The 25,504-nt window shown below is 45.8% G+C and overlaps 2 protein-coding genes across 2 annotated transcripts; one reads left to right on the top strand and one right to left on the bottom strand.

The window, feature by feature from the left end:
* Nucleotides 1–1,651: 1,651 nt before the first annotated feature.
* Nucleotides 1,652–11,914, top strand: SNF8 (SNF8 subunit of ESCRT-II). Its single transcript, XM_044999670.1, has 8 exons — nt 1,652–1,784; nt 2,652–2,702; nt 5,684–5,822; nt 6,418–6,522; nt 8,717–8,789; nt 10,034–10,175; nt 10,460–10,534; nt 11,263–11,914. The coding sequence occupies exons 1-8, from the start codon at nt 1,731–1,733 to the stop codon at nt 11,398–11,400; spliced, it is 777 nt and encodes a 258-aa protein (XP_044855605.1). The 5' UTR covers nt 1,652–1,730; the 3' UTR covers nt 11,401–11,914.
* A 1,156-nt stretch (nt 11,915–13,070) lies between these two features.
* UBE2Z (ubiquitin conjugating enzyme E2 Z) lies at nt 13,071–25,237 on the bottom strand. Its single transcript, XM_044999669.1, has 7 exons — nt 25,035–25,237; nt 21,771–21,843; nt 19,707–19,894; nt 18,188–18,299; nt 17,174–17,286; nt 16,400–16,490; nt 13,071–14,178 (listed from the first exon to the last, which is right to left on the bottom strand). Exons 1-7 carry the CDS (start codon nt 25,220–25,222, stop codon nt 14,008–14,010), a joined length of 936 nt encoding a protein of 311 aa, XP_044855604.1. The 5' UTR covers nt 25,223–25,237; the 3' UTR covers nt 13,071–14,007.
* Between the last annotated feature and the right edge of the window lie 267 nt (nt 25,238–25,504).

Raw genomic sequence — 25,504 nt, 5'->3', positions numbered from 1 at the left:
GTTGTATGTAAAGTAAATAAGGTTTTTAAAATGTTTCAGAAGCTTCATTTAAAATTAAATGAAAATGCAAAGCCCCCCGGAACGGTGGCCAGGACCCGGGCAGTGTGAGTGCTACTGAAAATCAGCTTGTGTGCTGCCTTTGGCACATGTGCCATAGGTTGCCTACCTCTGGTCTAGGGCAGAGTCTGAAACAGAACCCAGATCTTGCCTATGCTCAGACTTACGTCTTAACCACAAGACAACCTTGCCTGTCCACACTCTTGGATCCTCTTGCACACTCGTATATATTATTATCCCAATAGGGCTTGGCAGTGCTGAGACCAAAAGTCCATTGCAAAATAAATCCTGTGTTAGAATCCATTGCAGAATAAAAACTCTTGCCTGCAATGGTTCTAGGCCCTGATCCAGCAAAGCACTTAACCCAAGCATTGCTGAATTCACACACCCGGAACATTTCAAGATTCTAGTTTGATTGGCTCACCACTAGAGGGGGGGCTTATAAAAGGAACACACTTTACCAAGTTCAGTTTACTATAGCAGGGCTAACTAAATTTATCCATGGTGTAACTTAACTGAGGCCAGGTCTATGCTACGTAGTTTTGCCGACACCGCTATATTGGTAAGAGCTGTGATCCTCGACTGACATAGCTCCCTGCACCCAGATTGTCCCACACAGAATCCTCTCACCCCACACCTGGATCCCCCCCTCTGATCCCCTCCACACTTGGATCCTCCCTGGTTGAGCCTGCCTGCCCCACACCTGGTGTGCCTGGCACAGAGAGGCAGGGCCCCAGGGTGTTTCTGGGGCAGGCCCAGGCCTTGTGGTGTGTCAAGGTCGGGTGCAGCCTCACCGCTGAGTCTGTGTCCGGGGAAGGAAAGGGGGGGGGGGGGGGCTGCAGGATGACCTCCCACCATCATGCAGCCTGCGGCCTGTGCTTCCCCACTGCATTTATTTATTGACAAATAAAACTTGCAGAATTTTAAAGTATTGTATGCAGCATTTTTAATATTTTGGTGCAGAATTCCCTCAGGAGTATTACATTGCAGGGTAGACAGACCCATAGAGCTTGAGGGACGGCAGGGGGTACAGTGAACCCTTCAGGGCTGAGGTCAGGGGAAGGAAGGAATCTGAGAACTGCAGGGGGCAAGTGGGACTCAGCCTCCTCTGCTGATTATTTCGAGGGTGCCTGTGGAATTGGTCTCCCAGGAATCTGGGGAGTCAGCCCCCCAGATTTTGGAGGGGATGCTAGCAGGATTAGCCCCCCCACACACACACTCAGGAGTCTGGAAGGAGGGGAGATTAGACTCCAACACCCAAGATTTTGGTAGGAAGTTGACCCCCAACATTTGGGGGGGTACAAATTGGTATGAGCACCTCCCCCAGGATTTGGGGTGTATGAGCCCCTCCCCCAGGATTGGGGGGACAAATTGGTATGAGCCCCTCCCCCAGGATTTGGGGATACAAGGGGGGGTATTAGCCCCCCGCCCCGGATTTTTGGTAGCAGTAGGATTAGCCCCACCCCTAGAATCTCGAGAACGGGGAATCAACCCCCACTGCGATACAGCGCAGGCGCAGTGGCTGGGGGGGATTAGCCCCACCCCTTTAGAATGGGGGAGCGGGAGGGAAGAAGCCACTTCCGGTCGCAGAGAGATGACGTTGCCCGCGGGCATTTCCGGTTCGGGATCCCCCAGAGCGTTTCCCGGGAGTCGGGCGGTTCCCAGCCGCCGGGATGCACCGGCGCGGGGTGGGAGCGGGCGCCATCGCCAAGAGGAAGCTGGCGGAGGTGAGAGCCGGGGCCGCGGCCCCCCCCACTCAGCCCGACCCCAGATCCCGGGGGGCCGAGACACCCCCCCGCGCACCCACCTCCTCGGCAGGGGCTGAGACCCCCCCTTCACCGGGGATCGCCCCAGATCCAGGGGGCCGAGTCCCTCCTGAGCCTCCCCCACCCTCTCTTATCCCGGACCCTGCGGGTGCTGAGTCCCATTCCTCCTCCCCCCTTCTCCGGATAGAGGGGTGCCAGGTCCGCCCCTGCGCCCGGATTCTCGGGAGGCTGAACAACACCCCCCCCCATCCCAGCCGCCTTGTCCTGGACCTCGGAGGTGCTGAGCCCCATTCCTCCCACTCCATCCTGGAGAGGCTGAGCCTTTTTCCCCTCAAGCAAGGGGGTCTGAATTCTCCAGATCCTTGGGGCGTTGAGAGTCTGTACCCCCCTGCTCTAAACTCATCTGGGCCTGAGTACCCCTTTTGACAACTTAAACTCCACTGGTGTCGGCCTCCCTCCTCCCCCAGCAACTTTGAAACTACTGGTTCTTTTCTTCAAAGCAACTGGCTGTAGGACACCCCTGTCACCCAAACTAGGCGTATCCTCTCTTGGTAGGTGGGGAGCACGTCTGGGGTGGGTTTTCTAGTTTAAAATGCGGACGTACTGCAGAAATGGTGGTGGTACAGGTGGGGGACACTAGAGGATAAGTGGTCTCAGCCTATGTGGGACTGCTGAAAAACTTAAATAAAATGATTAGGGCAGGGATTTGGAGCAATCAGATTTTTTAATTGCTCCGCTCCAGCTCTGGGCAAAAACCTACTGGTCTGTGCTCCAGCTCCAGGCACTGCTCCGAAACCCTGGATTATGGGGATTTTTTTTCTCTCTTAGGCCAAATACAAGGAGCGAGGGACGGTTCTGGCTGAAGACCAGCTGGCTCAGGTGAGACACCGGCTCCAGGCTGTGTGTGTGTAGGGACCATTGCTGGTATGCGGTGGACTTGAAAGTTGGAGGGATGTGAGGTTTTGCAGCATGCTCTGAAACTGGAGCTGTCCACCTATTTATTATTGTGGCTTGATGCGGTGATGTTGGTGGGGAAAACAAGAGTATTGCACCTGTTAGTTTTACCTGATTTTAGGCTGGAAATTTGGAAGTCATGGATGACTGTGAGTCCTCCTCCCACTTACATTTTAGGGCCCTTCTTCACAGCAAGAACTATGCTTAGAAATTCCTCTTCAGTGTGCACCAGGTAGGCCTTCTAGATCTCCGCCCCCACCCCTAAAACCACCCCAACAGTCTTTTCAGCTGGCTTTCCACCCCTTACCTTGCCTCCTGTGTAAGGTTGGTATTTTCCTAGGAAAAACTAGTTTAGGGCAGGATGCAAGTAAATACCAGCTTAATCCCAGTTTAAACTGGGAAGTGGGGAAAAATAATTGAAAAGAACGAACCTTTTCAAACTTTGGATACATCCATTCAAAAGCTCAGTCGATCCACTACATCAGAGTTGGTCCATTACAGAAAACTGCATGACCAAATGGACCTGAACTAGTAGGCTGCAAATCTGCCTGCTTCTGCTTGCTTAATGCCTTAAGCCTACAACTCTGCATTATTGGCGTTTTCATATAATCAATTCTTTGACTTTTGTTTATGTAATACTGAAATGAGTCATTACATATACAGCTTCCTTGAGGAAAATACTGAACCAAAATGTATACAGACATTCTGTTGTTCAGTATTTCAATTACCGCTATTATTATTGCACCCACGGCAGTTTTACTTCTTATTTGTGCGATCTTAAATTAATCTGTGCATCGACTGTCTTATGTAACCACAATTTGAATATGTAATGAAAATGTAATATGGTGTGCATTAATGAAACCATTTCTAAAATAGAAAATGCCTTAAACTGGGACTAACTAGTTTTTTCAGGGACAGTAAAAAAAATTATTATTTTTACCTGGTGAAAACTGTCCCTGGTAAATGCCATGTCATCCCTGCTCTATTGTGGACTACTCCATTATTTATGCCTGATTGTTTAAATATAAGGATTCTGACTTCTCATTATGTCTTCTATTATCATATCCTCCATCTAAGATCCCTATGGTCAATTGTCGTCTTGTTGTTTTTTAAATGGCTCCAGAGGCAGTCCTGGAAATTACAGACCGGTAAACCTAACTTTAATACCAGGAAAATTGGTTGAAACTGTAGTAAAGAACAGAATTATCAGACACCTAGATAAACACAATATGTTAGGGAAGAATCAATGTGGCTTTGGCAGTCATGCCTTGCCAATCTATTAGAATTCTTTGAGGGTGTCGTCAAGTCTGTGGACAAGAATATTCCAGTGGATATAGCGTACTTGGACTTTTAGAAAGCCTTTGAAGTCTCTCACCAAAGGCTCGTAAGGAATCCTGGGATAAGAAGGAAGGTGCTCTCATGGATCAGTAACTGGTTAAAATATAGGAAACAAAGGGTAGGAATAAATGGTCAGTTTTCACAATGGAGCGGTAAATAGTGGGAGTCCCCTAAGGATCTGTACTGGGACCAAGGCTGTTCAACGTATTCATAAGTGATCTGGAAAAAGGGATAAACAGTGAGGTAGCAAAATTTGCAGACAGTATAAAATTACTCAAATAGTTATATCCAAAGCTGATTGCAAAGAGTTAAAGGGATCTCACAAAACTGTCCGACTGGGCAACAAAATGACAGGTGAAATTCAGTGTTGATAAATGCAAAGTAATGCACATTGGAAAACATAATCCCAGCTATACCTACAAAATGTTGGGGTCTAAATTAGCTGTTACCACTCAAGAAAGAGATCTTGGAGTCATTGTGGATAATTCTCTGAAGATATCAGCTCAAATGTGCAGTTACAGTCCAAAAAAGTTAAGTGTTAGGAAAGGGACAGATAAGGCAGAAAATACCAAATGCCACTATATAAATGCATGGCACGCCCACTCCTTGAAAACAGAAGGCCGTTCTGGTTATCCCATCTCAAAAAAGATGTATTAGAATTGGATAAAATATATAGAGAGGCACCAGAAACGATATGGGGTATGGAACAGCTTCCATACGAGGATATGTTAAAAACGTTGGGACTGTTCATCTTAGCAAAGAGATGATTAAGGAGCAATATGATATAACAGTGGTTCTCAGACTTTTGTACTGATGACCCCTTTCACACCAAGTCTCTGAGTGTGACACCCCCCCCTTGTAAATGAAAAACACTTTTTAATATATTTAACACCATTATAAATGCTGACGGCAAAGCGGGGGTTGGAGTGGAGGCTGACAGCTCGCAGCCCCCTCCATGTAATAACCTTGTGACCCCCCCGAGGGGGTCCTGACCCCCAGTTTGAGAACCCTTGCAATAGAGGTCTATAAAATCATGAATGGGCTGTAGAAATTGAATAGGGAAGTGTTATTTATCCCTTCACATAACACAAGAACCAGGAGTCTCCCAATGAAATGAATAGGCAGCAGGTTTAAAATATACACAAGGAAGCACTTCACACAATGCACCGTCAGCCTGTGGAACTCATTGCTGGAGGATGTTGTGAAGGTCAGAAACATAAACTGGATTCAAAAAAGAATTAAGACTCCATGCTGGGGGTGTTCCTAAACCTCTGACTGCCAGAAGCTGGGAGTGGATGACAGGAGATGGGTCACCTGATTATTCCCGTTCTGTCATTCCCTTTGAAGCATCTGGCACCGGCCTTTGTTGGAAGATAGGCTGCTGGGCTAGATGGACCATTGGTCTCACCCAGTATGGCTGTTCTTGTGTCTGTGTAAGTTAAACAGGGACCTTGTCATGTTTTGTACCAGTGCCATGCTGTGCTTTTCTAAAGCCTTACTGTTTTATATAATGTTACAAAGCAAGCGTTCAGTCATAGATGCTTCCCCTCTTCACTCGTCACTTACAGATGTCTAAGCAACTGGACATGTTTAAGACCAACTTAGAAGAGTTTGCCAGCAAACACAAGCAAGAGATTCGTAAAAATCCCCAGTTTCGGGTCCAGTTCCAGGACATGTGTGCAACCATCGGAGTGGATCCATTGGCATGTAAGGAATATGCTGGAAAGATTTAATGCTGAATGTCGTGATTGAGTTTGGAGACAAATTGTATTGTATTGTCTTTTTGCTTGGTAAAATCTCTCATTTGAAGTTGATAGGAGCTGTGCTGAGTAAAGATGGTGGGATTTGGTTCTTTGGGCCTGTAAACGGATAGGCGGTTTTGCCAGCCTGGGAAGGGAAGCAAGCAAGCACCAGGCCTAAGTCCTTTTAAGGCCTTTCCGTTAGGACATGTTTTATTGTTTGAACAAAAAAGACATGAACAACCCAAAATAAAGCAACTCAGCTGACACATCTGGCTGACAGACTGGAGACTAAGAGGACACATCCTTATACATCTTGCCTACCCTGTGATAGGAAGAGCTCCCTTAGCTCCTTCTGGGCTGCTGCATCACCTTATCGCAGGGCCCAATCCTGCAAACCTTCAGAGTACAGTGCTTGTGACTGAGAGTAGCCCAACTCCCATCAGTAAGGCTCAGATCCTCCAAGGTATTTAGGAGCCTAAATGCCTTGGAGGATTAGGCTGTTAATGAAGAATAGTGCTGACGCTTAATCTGATTTCCCCCCTCTCCCCCTTCCTTTGCAGCTGGTAAAGGATTCTGGTCAGAGATGCTGGGAGTTGGAGACTTCTACTATGAGCTGGGTGTTCAGATTATTGAAGTTTGTCTGGCTCTGAAACACAGGAATGGAGGTGAGGACTCTACATGTTTGCATCTTGAGCCCAGGAGCAAATACTGGCTTCTGCCGGTTGTAATTTACAAGGCGCTTCTGGTACCTTCTGGAAACCGAGCCACGCTTGGTAAGGTGCTCAGTGTGGGGCGTACTTTATTGGGTTTCAAAAAGTGCTGAGAAAATGGTTTTGGCTTTGTCTCCGCTCCAATAAAAAAAAGGGTGGTTTGGTTTTTACAGCAAGGTAGCTAACACACACAGCTTTTGGTTTTTCTTAGAAAATCCATTGGAGGCAGGGTGGATAAAAATCAATGATTTAAAAAAAAAATCTTTTTATAAAATGCTTTTTGAGGAAAAAAAAATCTAAAGATAGGTTTAATTAAGATACATTCTAGTGCAAAGATACCATGGAATAGGAATTATAAATTCTAATTCTATAGTATGAGACAATATATTCATGTAATGTTTAAGAGAAGTTTTGTAAATGAGTTCAAAAAGTTCATGGATTAGGATCCCAATTTTATGGAGTTCCAGGGTCTTCTGTATAGATTATTTAGGTTACTCTTTCTATCTACCCAATGGGACTCAGTGCACAGTCTAGAAGATATTATCAGAGATGCTTAGTTTTGCAGTTCTCAAACTGGATTTGTATCTCCAGAGATAACATGCTTAACAGCAAAAATGTTTTTTAAATAAAGAAAGAGGTGAGCAATAACAGACCTCAACTCTATTGTCCCTCTGCAAATTTGTGTACACAGAGTCAATCCCTTACCTCTCTCTACAAGTGCAAAGTTTCAAAAAGTTCAATGAATAGAAGATTGTTGGGGGCGGAATAGATCTGGAGGAGGAGAAGAAGTCTGGAGATAAATGTGACATGAGGGACATATGCTTTTTTGTTAAAATATGTTTGCTGTTGAAGAAAAAAATCCAGAATACTTAATGTTGTTGTTTTAGTTAAATAAAACAATTTAAATGTCTTGGTGATGTTCTCCTCCTAATACAGCATGGCAAGAAAATCCTCCAAATATTAATGATTAACCTGTTGAATTGGAGAGAGTTCACCTCCCAATGACTTCATAAACATCTGCTTCAATTACCTTTGGTAAATGAAATAACCAAACACTCATTCATTTTCTGATATAGCTGTAAAACTAATCTGAAAAGCTTTCAAAATAAATCAGTTTAAAAATGTATAGTGTGTACCTTCTAAAAATGAAACCTACGAGTTGTGAAGAATATGTATTAAAGTAATAACCAACAAGAATGCACTTTTACGTAGAAAACCATGATTAAATCGAGTCTTCCTGAGTAGTGATTTAAATCAAATCCACCTGGTTGGAGGCAAGGCTCTGTATCTTTTTGCTAGGCGAGCTGATAGTGTTGCTGTTGCCTAGCTACAATGCTGTGAAAGCTACCTGCATGCGGTCACTGATAGGATTTTATAGTGAAATAGCTAATGTGTGTTATTACAATGTAAACTTCCCACACCTTTTTAGCAGCAAAGACACCGCTTAACAATGCCATAAAATATGCCTGGTGAGCCTGTAGCAGTACATCAAGTTCATAGCAAAGATTGGAGGATTAGTAATTGAGTTTTTATTAAACTGTACATAGAGAGACACACAGCGGGGGAAAAAATGAATTTCTTGCCCTCTATTGCTAAATAAATTGACAAAACTCTTATTTTAAAGAACTGGCCTGATATCCTGCTAAGTAAAAGTAATAAAGGGCCTGATTTAGAAATACTTCTGACATCTAGAGTAAGCAACTTACTATGCAAACATTTATTGTAAGGTAATGTCACGTGTATGGCATCTGCTGTTAGTTTGTACTGCAATAGTGGCTAGCAGCCCCAGTTTTGGACCAGAACTCCATGGTGGGAGGTGCTGGACAAACAGAACAAAAAGACAGTCCCTGCCCCCAAGGATCTTACAGTCCCTTTTTAATTAATTAAATGTGCCTGATCCATTAACGGGAGAAAACAGCAACTAACTCCGCAGTACTCTCAATCTGGGAATAGAACTGTTTAGATATTTAATATCCTGTCTAAAGCTGTGAAATCGAATACAGTGAAAAACAGATTAAAATGACTACGTCAATGAAAGGAACATGTAAGATAATGGCGAATGTGAAAAGGAATTTCAAGTGATATATAAATGCTACCAGAGGAACCTTTGCTCTGTATTAACATCACCTCCCTCATTTGTTCTCTCTAGGTCTCATAACCCTGGAGGAACTTCATCAGCAAGTGCTAAAGGGAAGAGGGAAGTTTGCCCAGGATGTCAGCCAGTGAGTATCGGCTTGAACTGTTACAATCAAGTGGAGCCTGAAAACAGCATGAATAAAAAGTGACAGTTAATATAGGCAGGCACCTGAAGGCTCTGCTGCTGCTAATATAACCCCAGATAGCTCCATAATTATAAGTCTCTCAGTAGTGAGTCCATAATTAAGGTTGCAAGCAATGCCCTATTATAAATGATATGCCTGCTGGAGGGGCCCAGCACGGTTCCTGCCCCCTTCCCTCCTCTCAAGATTACATTATACAAAATATTTTTAGGATAGCTTAGATACTCAGCTAATAAGAATCCGTATTTGCAAATCATACATTAAGACAAATTACACTGAAGTCCTACAAGTGAAACATTAGCTCAGTCTGTATTGCAATGTAAACAGTCTGTACGTGCATCAAGGAGAATTGACAGGCTAATTAAAAAAAACCTTATTTTTGACTTTACATTGAGTTACTTAAGAGGACTGCTAAGATAGGAAAATCTGTATTTAGTATAAAGAACAGGAGTACTTGTGGCACCTTAGACTAACACAGCTGCTACTCTGAAACCTGTAGTTAGTATGTTAAGTGTAACATCTTATGAAAATTAGATTCATACTTTTGCCACAGATTCACTTGGACAGTGAAAATAGACGACTGAGTTTCACTTTCTTCTCCTGCCTTAGCAAGGTGTTACTGTCTACCAGTACCCAACCTGCTAGAGAGTATTACTTGAACAAATAACAGTTTCTACTGAACTTTCATTATTTCACTTTCTTCTGCTTGGAGACCTTTCTGTTAAGAGTTTGCAAAAGGTTGTCTTACAGGATCTGAATTTTAGGCCTGACCTTGTCTTTTGAATCTTTTTATTTTGGCAATTTAGAGTTTGAGTTCACAGGACTTATATAACGAATGTTCTAGACAGTTGTGGAATGAGTTCACTCAAACAGTTTTAGTGATCCTGTTGGAATCAGAGCACACCGTAAATGGAAGGAAGGCAAGCAATCTTTTCAGTTGCTGTTGCCTCTTGGTAAGTATGAATGAAAACGTAAACCAATAGCAGCTGACTTTTCAGAGATGCTTAGCATGAGAAGAAATTACTATAGCCACTCAACATGCAGGGGTGGCCTCTGCATTTCAGACCTTAACTTTGCCACTTGTACAGCTGTTGTCCCTTATTTACTACATTACTTAGCATCTGGTTCAACTGAAGAACAAAAGCTTTTCTTTTAAAGTCTTATATTCACTCCCACTGCCTTTTCAGGGATGATCTCCTCCGTGCTATCAAGAAGCTGAAAGTTCTGGGCAGTGGCTTTGGGATTATTCCTGTCGGAGGGACATATCTGATCCAGTCTGTACCAGCTGAACTGAACATGGATCACACAGTGGTTTTGCAGCTGGCCGAGGTAATGTGGCAAGAGATTCTTTAGTATAAGCTACCCCTGAGGGGCCACAGCGTACCCTTGAGACACTAGGGCAGGCTCCATGGATAAGGAAGAGATGGTATGAAGAGTGTAAATTCTAATATGAGCAAGAACCTAAGGTCTCAGCTTGTAAAGATATGAACATATAGGCAAGTAGACATCTAAAACATGGACTCTAAGTCCTGCTGCTTAGCAGACAGTAAGGAGCTTTAACTGTGCACTGAAATCATTGTCCTACAAAACACATTTTCCTTCCCTTCTTCCAGAAAAAGGGGTATGTAACTGTCAGCGAGATCGAGTCCAGTTTAAAGTGGGAGATGGAACGTGCCAAGCACGTGCTGGTATGTATGTAGTCCTTGTGGGGTATGCTTGTTTGGTTGGAGTAAATGCCATTGTAGTAGGTTACATTTACACTACCACATCCACCCTAATGGTAGGACACAGTAAAAACAGTTTAATCCCATCTAGTCTGCAAGCCCAAACGAGGGAGAAAGTAAATGGGTTCTTCACCCCTGTGGCCAGGATGTGAGGTAGAATCCTCTTAATGGCAGGTCCAGTCCTTTGATTGGTGCTGCTGTGAACTATGTACACACTTCACTCCTGCCACCCCTCATTGCCTGCCTTGGGATTGGGGCTGCACCTTCCTTAGGTCTGTAAAATTTACTCACCGGCTCTGGCTTTGCTTCCATGGTTGTAGAATACACTTTGAACATAATCTCTTCATCTGTCCCCACCCAATGCACTATGTGGCGAGAATGGAGGTAACTGTAGTGAAGTGTTTCTGCAGTCAGTATAGCCACTTGCCCTTTAAATAGTTGTAGTGGGTGAGAACACGTCCAGTAGCGGAAGTGGTGATCACAGTTGTCTGAACGACAAGCAGCTAGACTGAGTGGGGCAAAGGAAGCCCAGTCTAGGGCTAACTTGAGTCACGGGACTCTTCCTTCTCCTGCCTGTAGAAGAGCTGGAATGCAGAAGTGGTTCTTGCATGCTTCCCCCCCCCGGGTTGAGTTTTTTTTGCAGATCCTTGTTTTCTCCATGCAGCTTCTGAGACCTTGGTCTGTTTTGACAGGAACACTTGCTGAAGGAAGGCATGGCCTGGCTTGACACACAAGCTCCAGGGGAATCTCAGTACTGGCTGCCGGCTCTCTTTACAGAACTTTACTCTCAGGAAATCACTCCAGAGGAAGCAAAGGAGGCAATACCCTGACTGTTAAGAGGAAAACCCGGAGCTGTACATATTCTCCCTGTGCTGTATTACTTGAAGTAGGACATTTAACTTTAAAGTCCCTAGGTTTACTCATTTAATTGGTCAAAATTATACATGCTTAACTTTAAATTTCCTTTGAATTGTACCAATCAGCAACCTTTACCATCAGTGTGACTTAAAGGGCTACGGTTCTAAACTAGAACACGAAGGATGCAAAAGTGATTCTACCTCCTTAAAGGGTAAATTCCACTAAGCTTTTATCAGCTGTGGAGACTAAACAGTTCCCACCAGCATCCCTGCTCAAGTGTTTTAGGAAGCTACTGTAAGCTCAAGTCACTTTCCCCATGAAAAATACAATAGTCTAGATTCTGCCAAAACAAACTTTATTGCACAAAAAAATCTTATGTACAATTGTATATAAACAAGGTGTTTTATAGTGACTCTTGTGCATATATTTTCAAATCATTAGGTCTAAAATTCTGTCACTAAAACATGTCTGCCTAGAGCAGTCATTGAGGATTGTCACTTTGAAATGGAAACATTCAGAAACAGCAGGACGGGTAACAGCGCTATAAAACTAATACGTTTACAGCCACATGCTTAGGTGAATGGTGTCCACAGTAAGGCGCTCTGTGTGTGTGTGTGGATGGTAATGCCACATGCATCACATACATATTTCTGAACAAGATCTGCCTTATGAAGGCATTAGAGGCCCAGCTCTAACCCATTTTAAAGTGGGGCTACTATTGATTGATGGAAACAGTGAAATTTACAATGGGATTAAACAGGCATCACAGTAGCACAGCTCATGACTTCTCATACAGATATGCCTCCATGAAACCTTATATCAAGGAATAAACTGCTGTATTTACTTCCATCTGGGGTGTCCTATGTGAGTTTCCCTTCAGAGAAGATATGGTTTAGAATAGAACCCTACTAATGACAGACCCAAGGTGAGATTTTGTTTGAGGGGAAAAAAAGTTAAATGGCACCTTGAATTCAGGAATGTTTCCATCTTTCAACTTCTCAAGGCTACTTACGCAGCAGGAGGCAGGCTTCTGAAAGTTTACAATAGTTGATATTCTACATAAACAATCTGTACTGAAAATAATTCACCAACACATGGGACATTGAAAACAACTGCAATTTGATCTACAAAAAGACAATTTTTTTAGAACAAAGTTACCTGGCCTGGAGTTTCTTTCCATGCCACACTAAATCGGAGAAAGGATTACAGCAAAGGAATTTGGGGGGGGGGGGAAGGTTGATGCACCATTGTATGTGCTCAACTTTTAATCAATGCTCTTGTAAAACAAGATTAAGCCCTTCATCTGAGGAGCATTTTACCACCCAGTTTGGTGATTATTTTGTTACCAAATCAGGCCTATGTATCTGCCTGCTTGACCTGGGTATGTTTCATCTCCATGCCCCTTACTTTAAATACATCCTTGATGTAATGGCACGCGCAGCCAGACGCCACCTGCCCAAGAGGTATGAATTGCTCAAAAAAGGAGACTCTGCTCTTAGAATGATCAAAGCTTTAAGAACTAGTTTTACCACTGGCCAAGTTTGGCAAGGGAATGTTCTGCTGCTATTGACATTCGCTCCTCCCCTTCTCTGTAGAACTCCATCAGAAGATGGCTTCCTGCTTACAAATGTCCCTTATTTAATTTGGCCTGGATCGAAATATTAACCGAAAAAGGAAAAAAACAAAACAACAAACCACTGACTTCAGGGGCTGAAAGCAAACAGCAATCAAGGAAACAGCACTTCCATTTAGAAGAGCCAAAGTAGAACATGTCAACTCCAATCAAGATCATAAAAAAACCAAAAACCTTGATTTGGGTGTGGAGGGGGTGTTATTTTAAAAGAACTAGTGATTCTCTCTCCAATATTTCCAAGGTAAAAGCATCTGCTCTTGATTTATAAGCTTTTATAGTTTGCATCCATTTCTCTCCCACTTCCCCTTTTCCCTCTTCCACCTAAAGTCCAGCCAGCAAAAGCCATCCAGGGACTGGATGAAGCTTTCAGAAAGAAGCCTAGACTTCACCCTGTTTATCTTTGGTCTGTCTAGAAGAGACATCAGCAGGTAGATGGGCTTATGCAGAGCACCTGTGCCCCACCTCTCCCCAGACAGAAGTTAACCCTGGGCAAGCAGCAAGTGGACCTCTTAGTATTATGGACTCCACCCAAGTGCTCCTACAGCTCTGGTCCTTGGGAGTTCAGCATGGCCAGAGGGAAGGGCACATACTGGCTATTTAAGAACAGAAAAGCTGTAAAACAGACTTGCATTCTACATCTCATTGTTTTAATCCAGTAAAGAAAAAAAAAGCCACCCAGTATAGGTGTTTCCAAAATAACCTGATGCCACATGCTCCAGCTTTCTAGCTTAGGAAGTACCTTTTCGAGTAGCCTGTCACAAGCTTGGCTTTGTCTACCATGAAGTCCTCTTGTTCGGTATCCAGCAGAGCATTAAAGGAGACAGAAGACCTCTTCCAGCTCTAGCCACTTTGGAATTGGCTTGGTTCTCAAGTCTGTCAGGGGTAATTCTAGAGTTCGAAGACAGAACCATCCCCAGGATTGGGTTTCTCACTTAGAGAGAGACCTCTAAGCCTTGGAGCTCCCTTGAGTGTCCGTCTCTGTCTCCGAGGAGCTGCTGTCAGAGTCTATTTCTGCATTCTCCTGCTGGTGTTTCTCTTGCACCTTCAGCCGAATTCCTTGCAAACGGATTAATAGGGACTGATAGTCAAAGTGGCCTCGTTTCTCACCAAAAGGATCCTGGGGGGAAAACATGTAAGATTTAGAGACACTTGTACAGTGCCAAAGTACATCACACTCTATGCGGCATCTATGAAATACACCCACTGCAAGGGCAGACAACTGCATGGCAAGGAGAGACATTTTGGCCAAAGACGCTGGTTAAACCTCTCTCTGCCAAGTGCGTTAGGGGTTTGTCAGTGTCAAAGCAGAGCATATGGGACCTTGGCTCTTTTAAATGCTCTCATCTGAAAAACCCAGGCAAAATAAACTGAAGGGAACTGAGTTTACCTTCCACAGCCAGATGAAGGCTTGAGTGGACACTGGCTGGATTTGAACCAGTTTCAAAGAACTGATGAATTGGTCTCAGGCAGGAGGGAGTGACAGTCTCAGTAGGAAAGACTACAGACTTAGTTACTAACACCTCACGTAGTGCTATAGAGGCTTTATAAAGGAAGGCAAGTATTATTATCCCCATTTTACAGATGGGGAAACCGAGGCACACTCACAGCAGAAAACAGGCAAGAGAGATTTAGCTCCTACTCTCTCACCCTGACAGGACCACACTGACAGAGTGATTGGGAGGAAGCTTGCACTGTACCTGCTCTGGGATCAATAGGACTTTAGACTCCAAAACTGAAAAGCCGGCTTCTTTCCCAAACACCACGCTCACGTGGGGAAGCTGACAATGACACTGAGCCCAACAGTTTGGAATGGCTTCGTTTTCACACAGTTCATTCTTTTATCTACAGTTCATCTAATGAAGTGTCTATGCTACAATTTACGACGGGGACAGGAACACAGCAATCGTGACCGCTGTAAGACCAGCACTGTTTGTGTACAGCGCCTAGCACAATGGGGTTCTTAGGTGCTACAGTAATAAATTCAGCCTCTGCTCCTTGCAGCTGCAGCAGTTATGACCGTAGAATGTGATCGGTGCCATTCCTGAATAACCCCTCAAGTCGTGTGGTTTTACAATACAGCCTCTAGTCGCTGAACTAAAGATTCCAACTGATGGGAGTCAGAGTGTTGCCAAACACAAGCGGTCTGCTTTTGTCAAGCTCTAATTTTATGGATTATGGGGCTGTTTGTTGACAGCGAAGGGCATGGGTAGATACTAGGTTGTAAAATTAACCACCTCCCTCTTTCATCAATGGCGATATCTTTAAATGAGCAGACGGGAGATGGCTGATTAGAAGCTTCTTCTGTTCTATTCATACCAAAATATCTTAGCAATCAGCAGTAGGAAAAAAAACCAGGGTTTCTTCTGATGAGGGGCTCAGGAGCAGTGCTAGGAAAAGCTCAATGGCTTGTACTGGGTCTGCGAAATCAATGGAAATTGAAGGTACTTGGCACCTCAAGGGGCCGGGCCTCAGCAAAGCACCTTTGATTCCACACTTAGGCTAGCGCAGATAAAAATTACAAGAGTTACCAGATGGTTCTTAGGATTGGAGAGTGGGAAAAACCTCTCCCCAGGATTGTATTGCATAATTACTAAGTAACATAGCGATGGGGCCCTTCAGAAGAGATTAGCAGCATCGCAGGAGTTTTAGGATGTCCTCTAAAGTACCCAAAATAGCCAGAGCCAGCAGAAAAACACCAGCTAGCTAAACTTTTGACAGGGACATAGGAACTGTCCTAATGGAATCACACCATTGTCCAACTGGTGGTGGTAGTTTCCTATTCTCTTAGCACGAGTCCAAGGATAGACCAGCGGTTCTCAACCTATTTACCATTGTCGGCCACATATGTGGCCCACAATGTGTTATGTGGGCCGCATCCAATACTACCTGTATGGCCCTGATCCATATGAAGAGGACATACAAGCACATTTAAGCTGGTGTATTCCCCCGCTTTCTGGCTTTCAGGGGAAACTTTCAAAGGAAGTACAGTTGGCACCAACAGAGAATTAAGCAGACACTTAGTACACTGTTTTTCCTCTAACACAAACAACAACAGGAATTTCTCATAGCCTTATTTCATGGCTGATGCAAAATCAAAGCACATGTCTGCAGAGAATTTAAGAAATTCTACCCTTCAAGGAACTCCCATTCTCCTCCCTCCTAAAGTAGCCATGGCAAGAGGCAAGCTGATTACCTCCTTCAGCCAAAGTAGCCAGGATAAAAAGAGCTGTGGCCCCATCTCAGCAAGCAGACATCACGTCACACCACATAGGTTGTAAGAAATGAAAGTGTTGATGTGCCCTTCTAATTAAGTCATGGCATTCTTGCCAGCTGCTTACCTGCATTGTCTGTCCTTGGAGGTGAAGCCTCTCTTTGCACGCACCCTCGTAGAAGTCAAAGTATTCCATGAAAGACTTCTCCATAACACCCCTGGAACGCCACAAAAGAGCACATGGTCAATGCAGGATGAGCGAGCATTTAAGCAATGGTCTCATCACCTCCTGGCCACATGAGACTCCATTTAGTTACGCAAACTTCTCATTCATCTAATCCACAACGCTCAGTGTATGCCTTAAAAATTTACGAGGATGATCCAAGCATTCAAAAAAATCTGCCCTGGCAACTGAAGCAACCATTCTGCTGCTCAGCAGAACCTCAGACACGTGGGGTTTGCATTAACTTTGTGTCACTGCCCTGACTGAATCACAACATACAGGAACAAGAGTATGCAGGAGAGGAGGTCATATAGCAACTGGATGTACAGTGAGACAAAAGCAGGGCAGGGAACAAGTACAGGGGGCTGTATAAATATTATACTCGATACACATCAGGAACAATTAGCCATCCACCCGTGCAAGACAGGGACACGTCATCCCCCTTTACAATATGGGAACGGGAACAGACGGGTTTAGCGGTACCACGGTGACACAGCTAGGACTGGAACTCAGAAGCACCAAGATAAGAGTTCCAACCTTTGACACGGCCCCTTCAACAGAGATCCAGCCCCTAACAGTGACTCAGCGAGTGAACATGAAGCATATAGAAGCGCCCAGTTAAAGCGGACCCTGACTGTTCAGAACAAGGTGGGGCCACTCCTCATCCCCATTACCTACCGTAAAGGATCAGGACAGGGACACTTTCCTTCCAGCATGTCGCACACAGCTACTCGGATGGTCTCATGCCGAATGCACTCGTTATAGTTCTTACTATCCCCAGGGTGCCTCTCCTGTAAACGTAAAGTGCTCCACTGAGTCCGGTGCAGTGTGAATGGCTATTATCCCTTCCCCTCCCCTCGGGCCATAAGGATTTCACACTCCACAGCGAACTCTCCTCAGATCTGCCTGCTCAAAGTACAGTGATCTAGTTTATGCTGAAAAGCTGGTAAGAGATTCCGCATGTTCCCAGAGCACAGGATTCGGGTAGCTGAGGAGATGGATCAACTCAGCTAAAGCCAGCACAAGTCTCTCTCTCTGGAACTGAAGGCCAGGATAACCTGAGCAGTTTGGTTCATGTAGGACATAACACGTCCCAGGGAAGCCATTTACTGTCAGCAGAGATTGTCAGAACTAGGAAAAAACCCTGCAGATATAGTCAGTTTCCTGTATGTTTCCAGTTAATTCCACTACCTTACTTATAATGTAAATTAAAATGGGATCTGTGGCATTGGCTCTGTGGCATGAGTGCTAACACTTTTTTAACCCATGCTCTGTGTATTTAAGCCAGGTGACCATTAGCACTGACAGGATATTCCACCATACAAATCTCAAAAGGAATTACAAACATTTGAGCTCTTCTGCAAGTCAGGTAGCATCATATCCGCTTTATAGGTGGGGTAAATTGGGGCTTGGCACAGTTAACAGATTTACTCAAGGTCACAGCAACTCAGCAGCAAAGAATGAAACAGAAAGCAGGAATCTTCCAGTTCTCTAACTACTAGACAACACTCCCTTTTGCCCATAAGTATACACTTCAGCTACCATCGCTTGCATAGCCTCGGGATGACTAATTGTCTCTCTGCAAAAAGGAATTCACAGTTGGAGTGGGGGAGCGGGGGGACGACGACGACGACACAGGAGTCAAAGTCATTTCAGAACTGGAGTAAACCGTGCTCCAATCAGAGCTATTACCTGCTCAAAGCCCGGTTCATTGTGATAGGGGTTCTCAGTCATCAGAGACTGTATGGAGATGAGGACTGAAGAGATACTCTGTGCTGGGCTCCAAGCAGGACCAGTCCAAGTGCTGAAACATCATAAACACAGGAACGTATTTAAACACAAGACCTACAATATGACGCGGTGAGCTCCCCTTTCATCATCACCGCTCTCTAAGTCAACAAACCCCAGTTCAGGAAATCAGAAAAAGCTAAGAGGGGACTACCCAGAAGGGGAAGTGGACAAGAAAAACAGGGAGCCCAAAAGAGCCCCCAATGATCTGCAGTGTGCCGAAGCTTTTATGGGTGAAGTTAGTGTTAGAATACTCAGGCAGACTTTCCCATTGCGGCAGAAGTTGGGATTAAACCTCACTGTGGTATTCCACATGCAGGGGTGCGCACCCCTTTATGCAGAGGGACACTGCTAGAAAAAAAAGAGACTCTGCATTGGCCGCCCTTAACCCTTTTGCTATAGATCCTCCCCCCCAGAATGGCAGCATTTCAAAAGAGGGATGCACCTGGCACATGAGATGCTTTCAAATCCTTTCATTTTTACTGCTCCCTTTCCCTCCACCTCCCCCTGCTTTTCAATTTGATGCACGTCCCAAGAGCTTGAGGTGGTCTGCCTAACCAAGTGCCTCCCGCTTCAAACCCACCCCCTCCCTTCACATCAATAATCTTCCTTCCTTAAACCGTTGTTCTGGGTTTGCGCGAATTTAGACCCCAACCCTGAGAGACAATGAGCATCTGCAGGTTGCACTGGCTTCACGCCGAGCTGCACGGTGCTCAGTGACATTGTTAACGTGTCAGGGACAGGCTGATGCATTTGCAGGATTGGGACCATCAATACGTGTCCTTTAAGCACAGTAGTCCAACTGAAGCTAATGGGACTGCTCACCTGCTTAAAATTAAGCATCTGCAGAATTGGAGCCTAAGTTTGTAAAAGCACTGTTTGAATAGGCAGTGCTCTACTGGGGACTTCAAATAATTATACTACTCATGGTTTTGCGCCAAGCAGAGGCGGAAGCAGAGAAGCAGTTAAACAGCTTTCCAAGGCGTTCTTAGTGGCTTTTTTTTTAATTTCTATTTTCTTTTTAAAAACCACACACGGGAAATTAAAACCACAGAAATCTACATTCAAACAACAATAAGGGTCAGCCTTCAAACCACAAAAGCAGAAGAAATGCAAAAGTTCAGGCCAAAACTCTATGGTAGGACTGGGAGATGGGATGAGTGCTGTGCTACTTAGGCACAATGGCGTAAGAAAACAGAATTTCTGTCCTGGCTTTTGTAGGTTCAAAGAGTCAGAGTCGTATTTTAGCTACATTTTGGCAGCGTTAAGGCCTCCATTGTACAAGTGACTTCATGCAAGGTCTATGCAGGCAGATGTCACTGCAGGATTGGGACCTAAATATGCAAAGAGGGACACATACAGCAGAGAACTGCCTGCAGCAAACTCCTGGCTTCCCCTTGAAACAGCTGAAGTCTCCTCTTACCCTAGAATACTCAGGCAGACTTTCCCATTGCGGTAGAAGTTGGGGTTAAACCTCACTGTGTTATTCCCTGTTGTCATCAGTTTGACCCTTGGTGGGTGGATGGGATAATCTGGAGGACAGCGAAACAGGAACAAGAAGAAACCCCCTTCATAAGGCGTGTCAAATGGGCCTGTGATCAATGCATGAATCTGCAAAACAAAAGCCCATCTTGCGCACCACTTCAAAATTGCGCAGCACGGTGAAATTCTCAACAAAACCGAACAAGTGCAAGAAATCCCGACACAGACCAGGCTTCTCTCACAAGCACGTCATACACGGTCCACTCTTTCCCCTCCCTGCCAGCCTCACTCATACCGAGCCACTGCTTCACATTTCTCTGCCACACCTGTGTGCGATGCGTGCCTACGTAGCCGTTTTTACAAAGGGGCCGCGGCAGCCGCATGCCTCGCACACTTGCACATACATCCGCTCCATGTCTGCACAGCCAAACGCAGAGTAAACAGTACTTCATCGGAAGAGCTCGACTTTTCAAAAGTTAAAGGATTTAAAAACAAAAAAATTAACAAGAAAAACTAATATTCACCGCCTATTTCCATCCCCAATGCTTTACTTTCCAACTTCTGAATTTCCGCCAGCAAGAGGATTTTGCTTGGCTTGAAGATACTGCACTGATTTGTACTTAAAACGGATCACTGACTTTCCTCAGCCAGGACCTAAGGTTAGGAGCACATTCTCTCCTCACCGTAAAGTTACCTCTGAAAATCCTGATCGCATACAGGTGAAACTACTCCTCCGAGGCTATTAGTTGAGCAATATTATTTCCTTCCATGCTTTTTCAAATGTGATCACTTGATCAACTTTAAATGCTTTTTAACTCCTCGTGATTTGCAAGAAGATATCAATACTAAGACGCTCTAGGACATGGTCAATGATATAATGCATTGTTGGAAAACGTGTGTATTGTCAGCTTCCAGCATCAAGTTGGGCCAAAGTTATGATTAAAATACTGAGTATGTACTCAGAATATGGAGTATTCTTGTATATAGGAATTCTCTCAACTATTCCCTTGCAGTATCTTAAAACTCAAAGATCAGAGGGGTAGCCGTGTTAGTCTGGATCTGTAAAAGCAGCAAAGAATCCTGTGGCACCTTATAGACTAACAGATGTTTTGCAGCATGAGCTTTCGTGGGTGAATACATCCTTGCATCCTCTTGCATCCGAAGAAGTGGGTATTCACCCACGAAAGCTCATGCTGCAAAACGTCTGTTAGTCTATAAGGTGCCACAGGATTCTTTGCTGCTTTTAAAACTCAAAGGCCTCAGTTTAAACAAGGGTTAGTGCTGGTGGAACCTGGAAGTGGAAACTTTGTTGGAGAGGTGGGAAAAAGCTTGCAGCAACAGGAAAAGACGTGGATGTCACACGAGGGCTGGGAGATGCACGGCATCAAATGCATCCTGTCAGCAGCCATTGTCTGCAAGCTTACTAAGGTATCTTGACTGCAGTGTGACACTTAGCAGAAACTACATGGACAGGCCTCTCCCAAGAACACCCGCACTGGGGCACAGGGATGCAGGCTAGCACAGGGAGTGCAAGTTACACCTCTCTGCATCAGCTTGGGTGTGAATCATGGCCAATAGGGTCACTAGTCTGAAGTTTCTGATGCCACCTGACTACCACATTTACCATCCCCAGCTTCCCATATCCAGTAGCTCACAGTGGAGTCAGCTCTTCCTCAAACATCTCCACTGATCGTTTTCAAGCGTTGGCAGCACGAAACCAGCAGGATTGGTGCTTTACTGGATTTATCTGCAGCGCCAAGGTTGATCACTTCACAAAGCCAGCTTCCTTGAAAGCCTCTTCCAGTTTTAAACACAACCCCTTCCCACTGTCCCCAGGAAAATTTAAGCTACCTTATTCTTTTACAACCTTTTGAGGATGCTCTATGAGACTCTTACCCACCCCAGCATGATACGGACAAGCCTTATATGGACTAAATCTTAAAGTAGCCAGCAAAACAAGATATACAGAAGGGGAAAGTTGGATCAGTTCTGGATATTCACTTACCTTAGTCATATCATGGGGATCAGGCACAACAAACATTCCAGGGGGTGGTTCCTTATAAATGGACATGATATCCCTGAATAAAGAAAACAGGAATTAGCCATTTTCTCCCTCAGGGTCCAGCCCAATCCAAGGAACAGAACAGAGTATGAGAGAGAGAGAGCGTGAGAGTGAGTGCATGCAAAGGGGTGTATTTTAAGAAGTAAACCTGTTACTGAAAGCATTTATTTTTTTATTTTGTTGCTGTTTCATTGTTTTCTGGCTAAGCTGTTCCTGCTTATCCAGAAGAAGAGCTGTAGGAGATAAGGAGTGCACACGCTCTCAAAATATGTAACAAAAGAAATATGGAATCAGATGTGACTCATTGCGAGTTGGGGACATACAGCAGCACTCCATCTCTAACAGTGAAAGAGCTCCTCCCAGTGTTGACCTGAGTTGCACACAGCCACAAAAGGATTTTCAAAAAGCCTTCCTGTTTGTAAAGAAAACTGAGCTGAGCTAAAGTTTCAGCAGTATGACTAAGCAGTTGAAACTTCTGAAGTGACAGGAGAACCTCATCTTCTTACAAAGTATTAAGTTAGTGCTATCATCCATTTGGACTGGAAACAGAGTTTGTACCATCTTATGGTGAAGTTATAGGAGTTTTGTAACTGGCAGTAGAACAAGGATATGCAATCATTTGGCAAGCAGTGATATTGGTGATGAGGGAAGAGGAAGAATCTATTGACATAATGCCAGTATTTAAAACAATATGTTGTTGTATTGTTGTAAAGTTTATCAACATGCCAGACCTAATGTGAGCAATCCTTTTACATGCAGCCTCTACTACTGCAGTTAGAGGAGGAACAGCTGAATTGATCAATTAGCACCACTCAGGCAAATGAAAGAATAAGGTTATGGGTGGGCCAGTAATGAACACCTTATAATTCAATCTAGGAACACAAAAAAGAAACCCATTCCCCTATTGATCTAATACAAAACTCCTAATTTACAGAGACATTGGGTTTCAGATCACTCAGCAGACAGCCAGCATGCACAATAGATTAAGTAGAGGTAGTTTTGGTCAGGTGAGGCATCATCTTATACTGAATGCACAGGACAGAATCAGGAGATCAGAATGCTACTCTTGTCTCTGACACAGCTTCATCGTTAACCTTGGGGATGTCACTTTGCCTCTCTTGTATGCACCTGTAAAAATGCAGTTGTGAGGCTGAATTCAATGTATGGGCTTTGAGATCCTTGCATAGAAGGGGCAAAACATATGCTCTGTTGAGTTGTAGGGGGGAGGGATAGCTCAGTGGTTTGAGCATTGGCCTGCTAAACCCAGGGTTGTGAGTTCAATCCTTGAGGAGGCCACTTAGGGATCTGGGGCAAAAATTGGTCCTGCTAGTGAAGGCAGGGGGCTGGACTCAATGACCTTTTGAGGTCCCTTCCAGTTCTAGGAGATTGGTATCTCTCTAATTATTACCTTTTATTACCTTATAAAGTCATATTTTCCTAGCCACTGGTAGCAGCAAGAATGGTTTAATCATATGGGGACAGAGGGGGGAATTTTCTGTTAATGCCCCCATTAAAATGATAAACAAAATAGACTGTAGCAGTTTTAGCAAGAAGCTGCTGATCCATATGAATTGCCAAATTTCAGTGGTGGATAATTTATTCTGTCTACTACATTTACCTGGAAGTTTCATGTGCACATGGGATGCTTCATTTCCTGTGCTGTACAGCACTGCTGCACATGGAGAACAGCTATCACATTCCACCCGAGAAGTGGATACATAATCTTACATGTATACAGCCTGCAAATCACCTTGGGATCCTTCTGGCTGAAAAGTGCTTTATAAATACAAAGTGGCATTAGCACACTGGCTCTAGAGCAGCAGCAGTCAGCTGAGAGTAGATGTGTCAACAAAGCCAGAGGGAATCTAAAGCATTTTGATGCACAGAACGTTCTCCTAACACTGGGCAAGCCTACTAAAACCTAGAGAGCTGCAGATACCTCTGGAGACAAGACCAAAGGGGTGATGAGTGAGGTACCTCCACACTCCATTGTGGAAAGCTGTAAGTGCTGGAGCATGAAGAAATGCATCCAGTACCCTAGGATGTATAGGTGCCTCAATAGGTGGCTTCAGGCCATAGAGTTCGTCCTGTTCCTAGCACAAATGCTGATGACACCCATGCGGTATAGGCTATCTAGGTGGTTAGGGCCCAATCCACATACACAGGCGGATGGGACAGTGTGTGTTGGTAATGCAAAGCCCAAAACCCTAGGCTCAGAGAGTAAGAAGCTGGAAGAGATCACGAGGGGTCAGGAAAGTATTTTAGAGAGAGGGGGAAGGCCCCAAACACAGACAACCGGCTCTTTTCGGGGGATCCCAAACAGAGCAACTAGTTATCACCATGACGGGGCATTTACTCAGGTGATTTCGCCAGGGAAGTCCCTGGCTATCCCAGCGAGGCGGGGCGGGGGGAGGCCGGCAGGAAGAGAAATGACTGCGGCACTGGGGGGCGGGGGGGGATCATTGGATCCGCAGCTGGCACGCGGGGCGCTGGCTGGGCCCGGAGCAGGGAAGACACTAGGCGAACGGGGGATTCCCCACCGGGGGCCCCGGGGTTTGGGGCGCGCTATCCCGGGGGAGGCGGGGGTTGTAGTTACAGACCCCCCCCCACCCAGGGCGGGCCGGCCCGTGGGGCTGGGCTCCCCGGCTCGATCCGCAGCCGGGGCCGGGGAGGCGGAAGGCCCGGGGCCGGCCGGCCGGCTCGCTCACCGTTTGATCCGCAGCAGGCAGGCCGGGCTCGGCCTCTCGCTGTCCCAGTCGCCGCTCACCGTGGGGTCCCAGAAGGCGGAGTGAGTGAGCAGCGCGGCCCCGGCCGCGGCGGCGGCGGCCGCGGGCAGCCCGGCGAGGGGGGCCCCGCCGCTCCCGGGGGGGACTCCGGCCCCCGCGGGGGGCGCCCCGAACCCGGCCGCCGCCCACAGCTCGGCCGGGATGAAGACGCCGGGACTGCCCGCCCCACCGCTCCCGGGCCCCGCCGGGACCCCGCCGCTCGTGGCGGCCGCCAGCACCGCCGCCGCGGCCGCCTCCTCCGCTGCCGGACTCTCCGCCATTCTCCGCCGCCCGTGCCCAGCCTGGGAGAGCGCAGCTTCCGGGACTCCGCACCAGCGAGTCCGCCGGCCAGAGCGGCCCTCCGCCCCGCTCCTCCACCACCGATTCCGGGCCAGAGCGTCCACCCACCCCGCCCTCCTGCCGCCGCGAGCGCTCCGCTCACCACCATAGAGTCGCCTCCAACCTGCAGAGTGCCGCTACCGAGCTGCCCGCCGAAGAGACGACTTTCACTAGAGCGTCCCCCACCCCCAACCAACGAGTTGCGGACCATAGAGTCTTCCCTGGGAGCAGAGTGTCAAACCAGTCAACGAGAGGCCCAGCAGCGAGGAGGAGGAGGGCCCTGCTTTTCATTCCCGGGAGGCAATGGGCGTGGCCTGGGGGTGCAAGACTTTGCAGTTGCAAGGCTCTGTGCAGCTAGGGTGGTGCCTGGGTGTCGTGACCTTTGCACTAGGGTGACCAGATGTCCCGATTTTAGGGTCTTTATCTTATACAGGCTCCTATTACCCCCCATCCCAGTTTTTCACACTTGCTGGCTGGTCACCCTGCTTTGCACACAGCATTGTCCTCGGCCTATACTTATTGTGGAGGTTGATGAGTCAGTGTGATGGCATTCGTGATGTCACCACATTGCAT

The sequence above is a fragment of the Mauremys mutica genome, chromosome 25 (assembly GCF_020497125.1).
Source record: "Mauremys mutica isolate MM-2020 ecotype Southern chromosome 25, ASM2049712v1, whole genome shotgun sequence".
Classification (NCBI taxonomy): domain Eukaryota; kingdom Metazoa; phylum Chordata; order Testudines; family Geoemydidae; genus Mauremys; species Mauremys mutica.
Note: the sequence above shows the minus strand (reverse complement) of the source record. Positions and strands in the feature narration are given on the sequence as shown.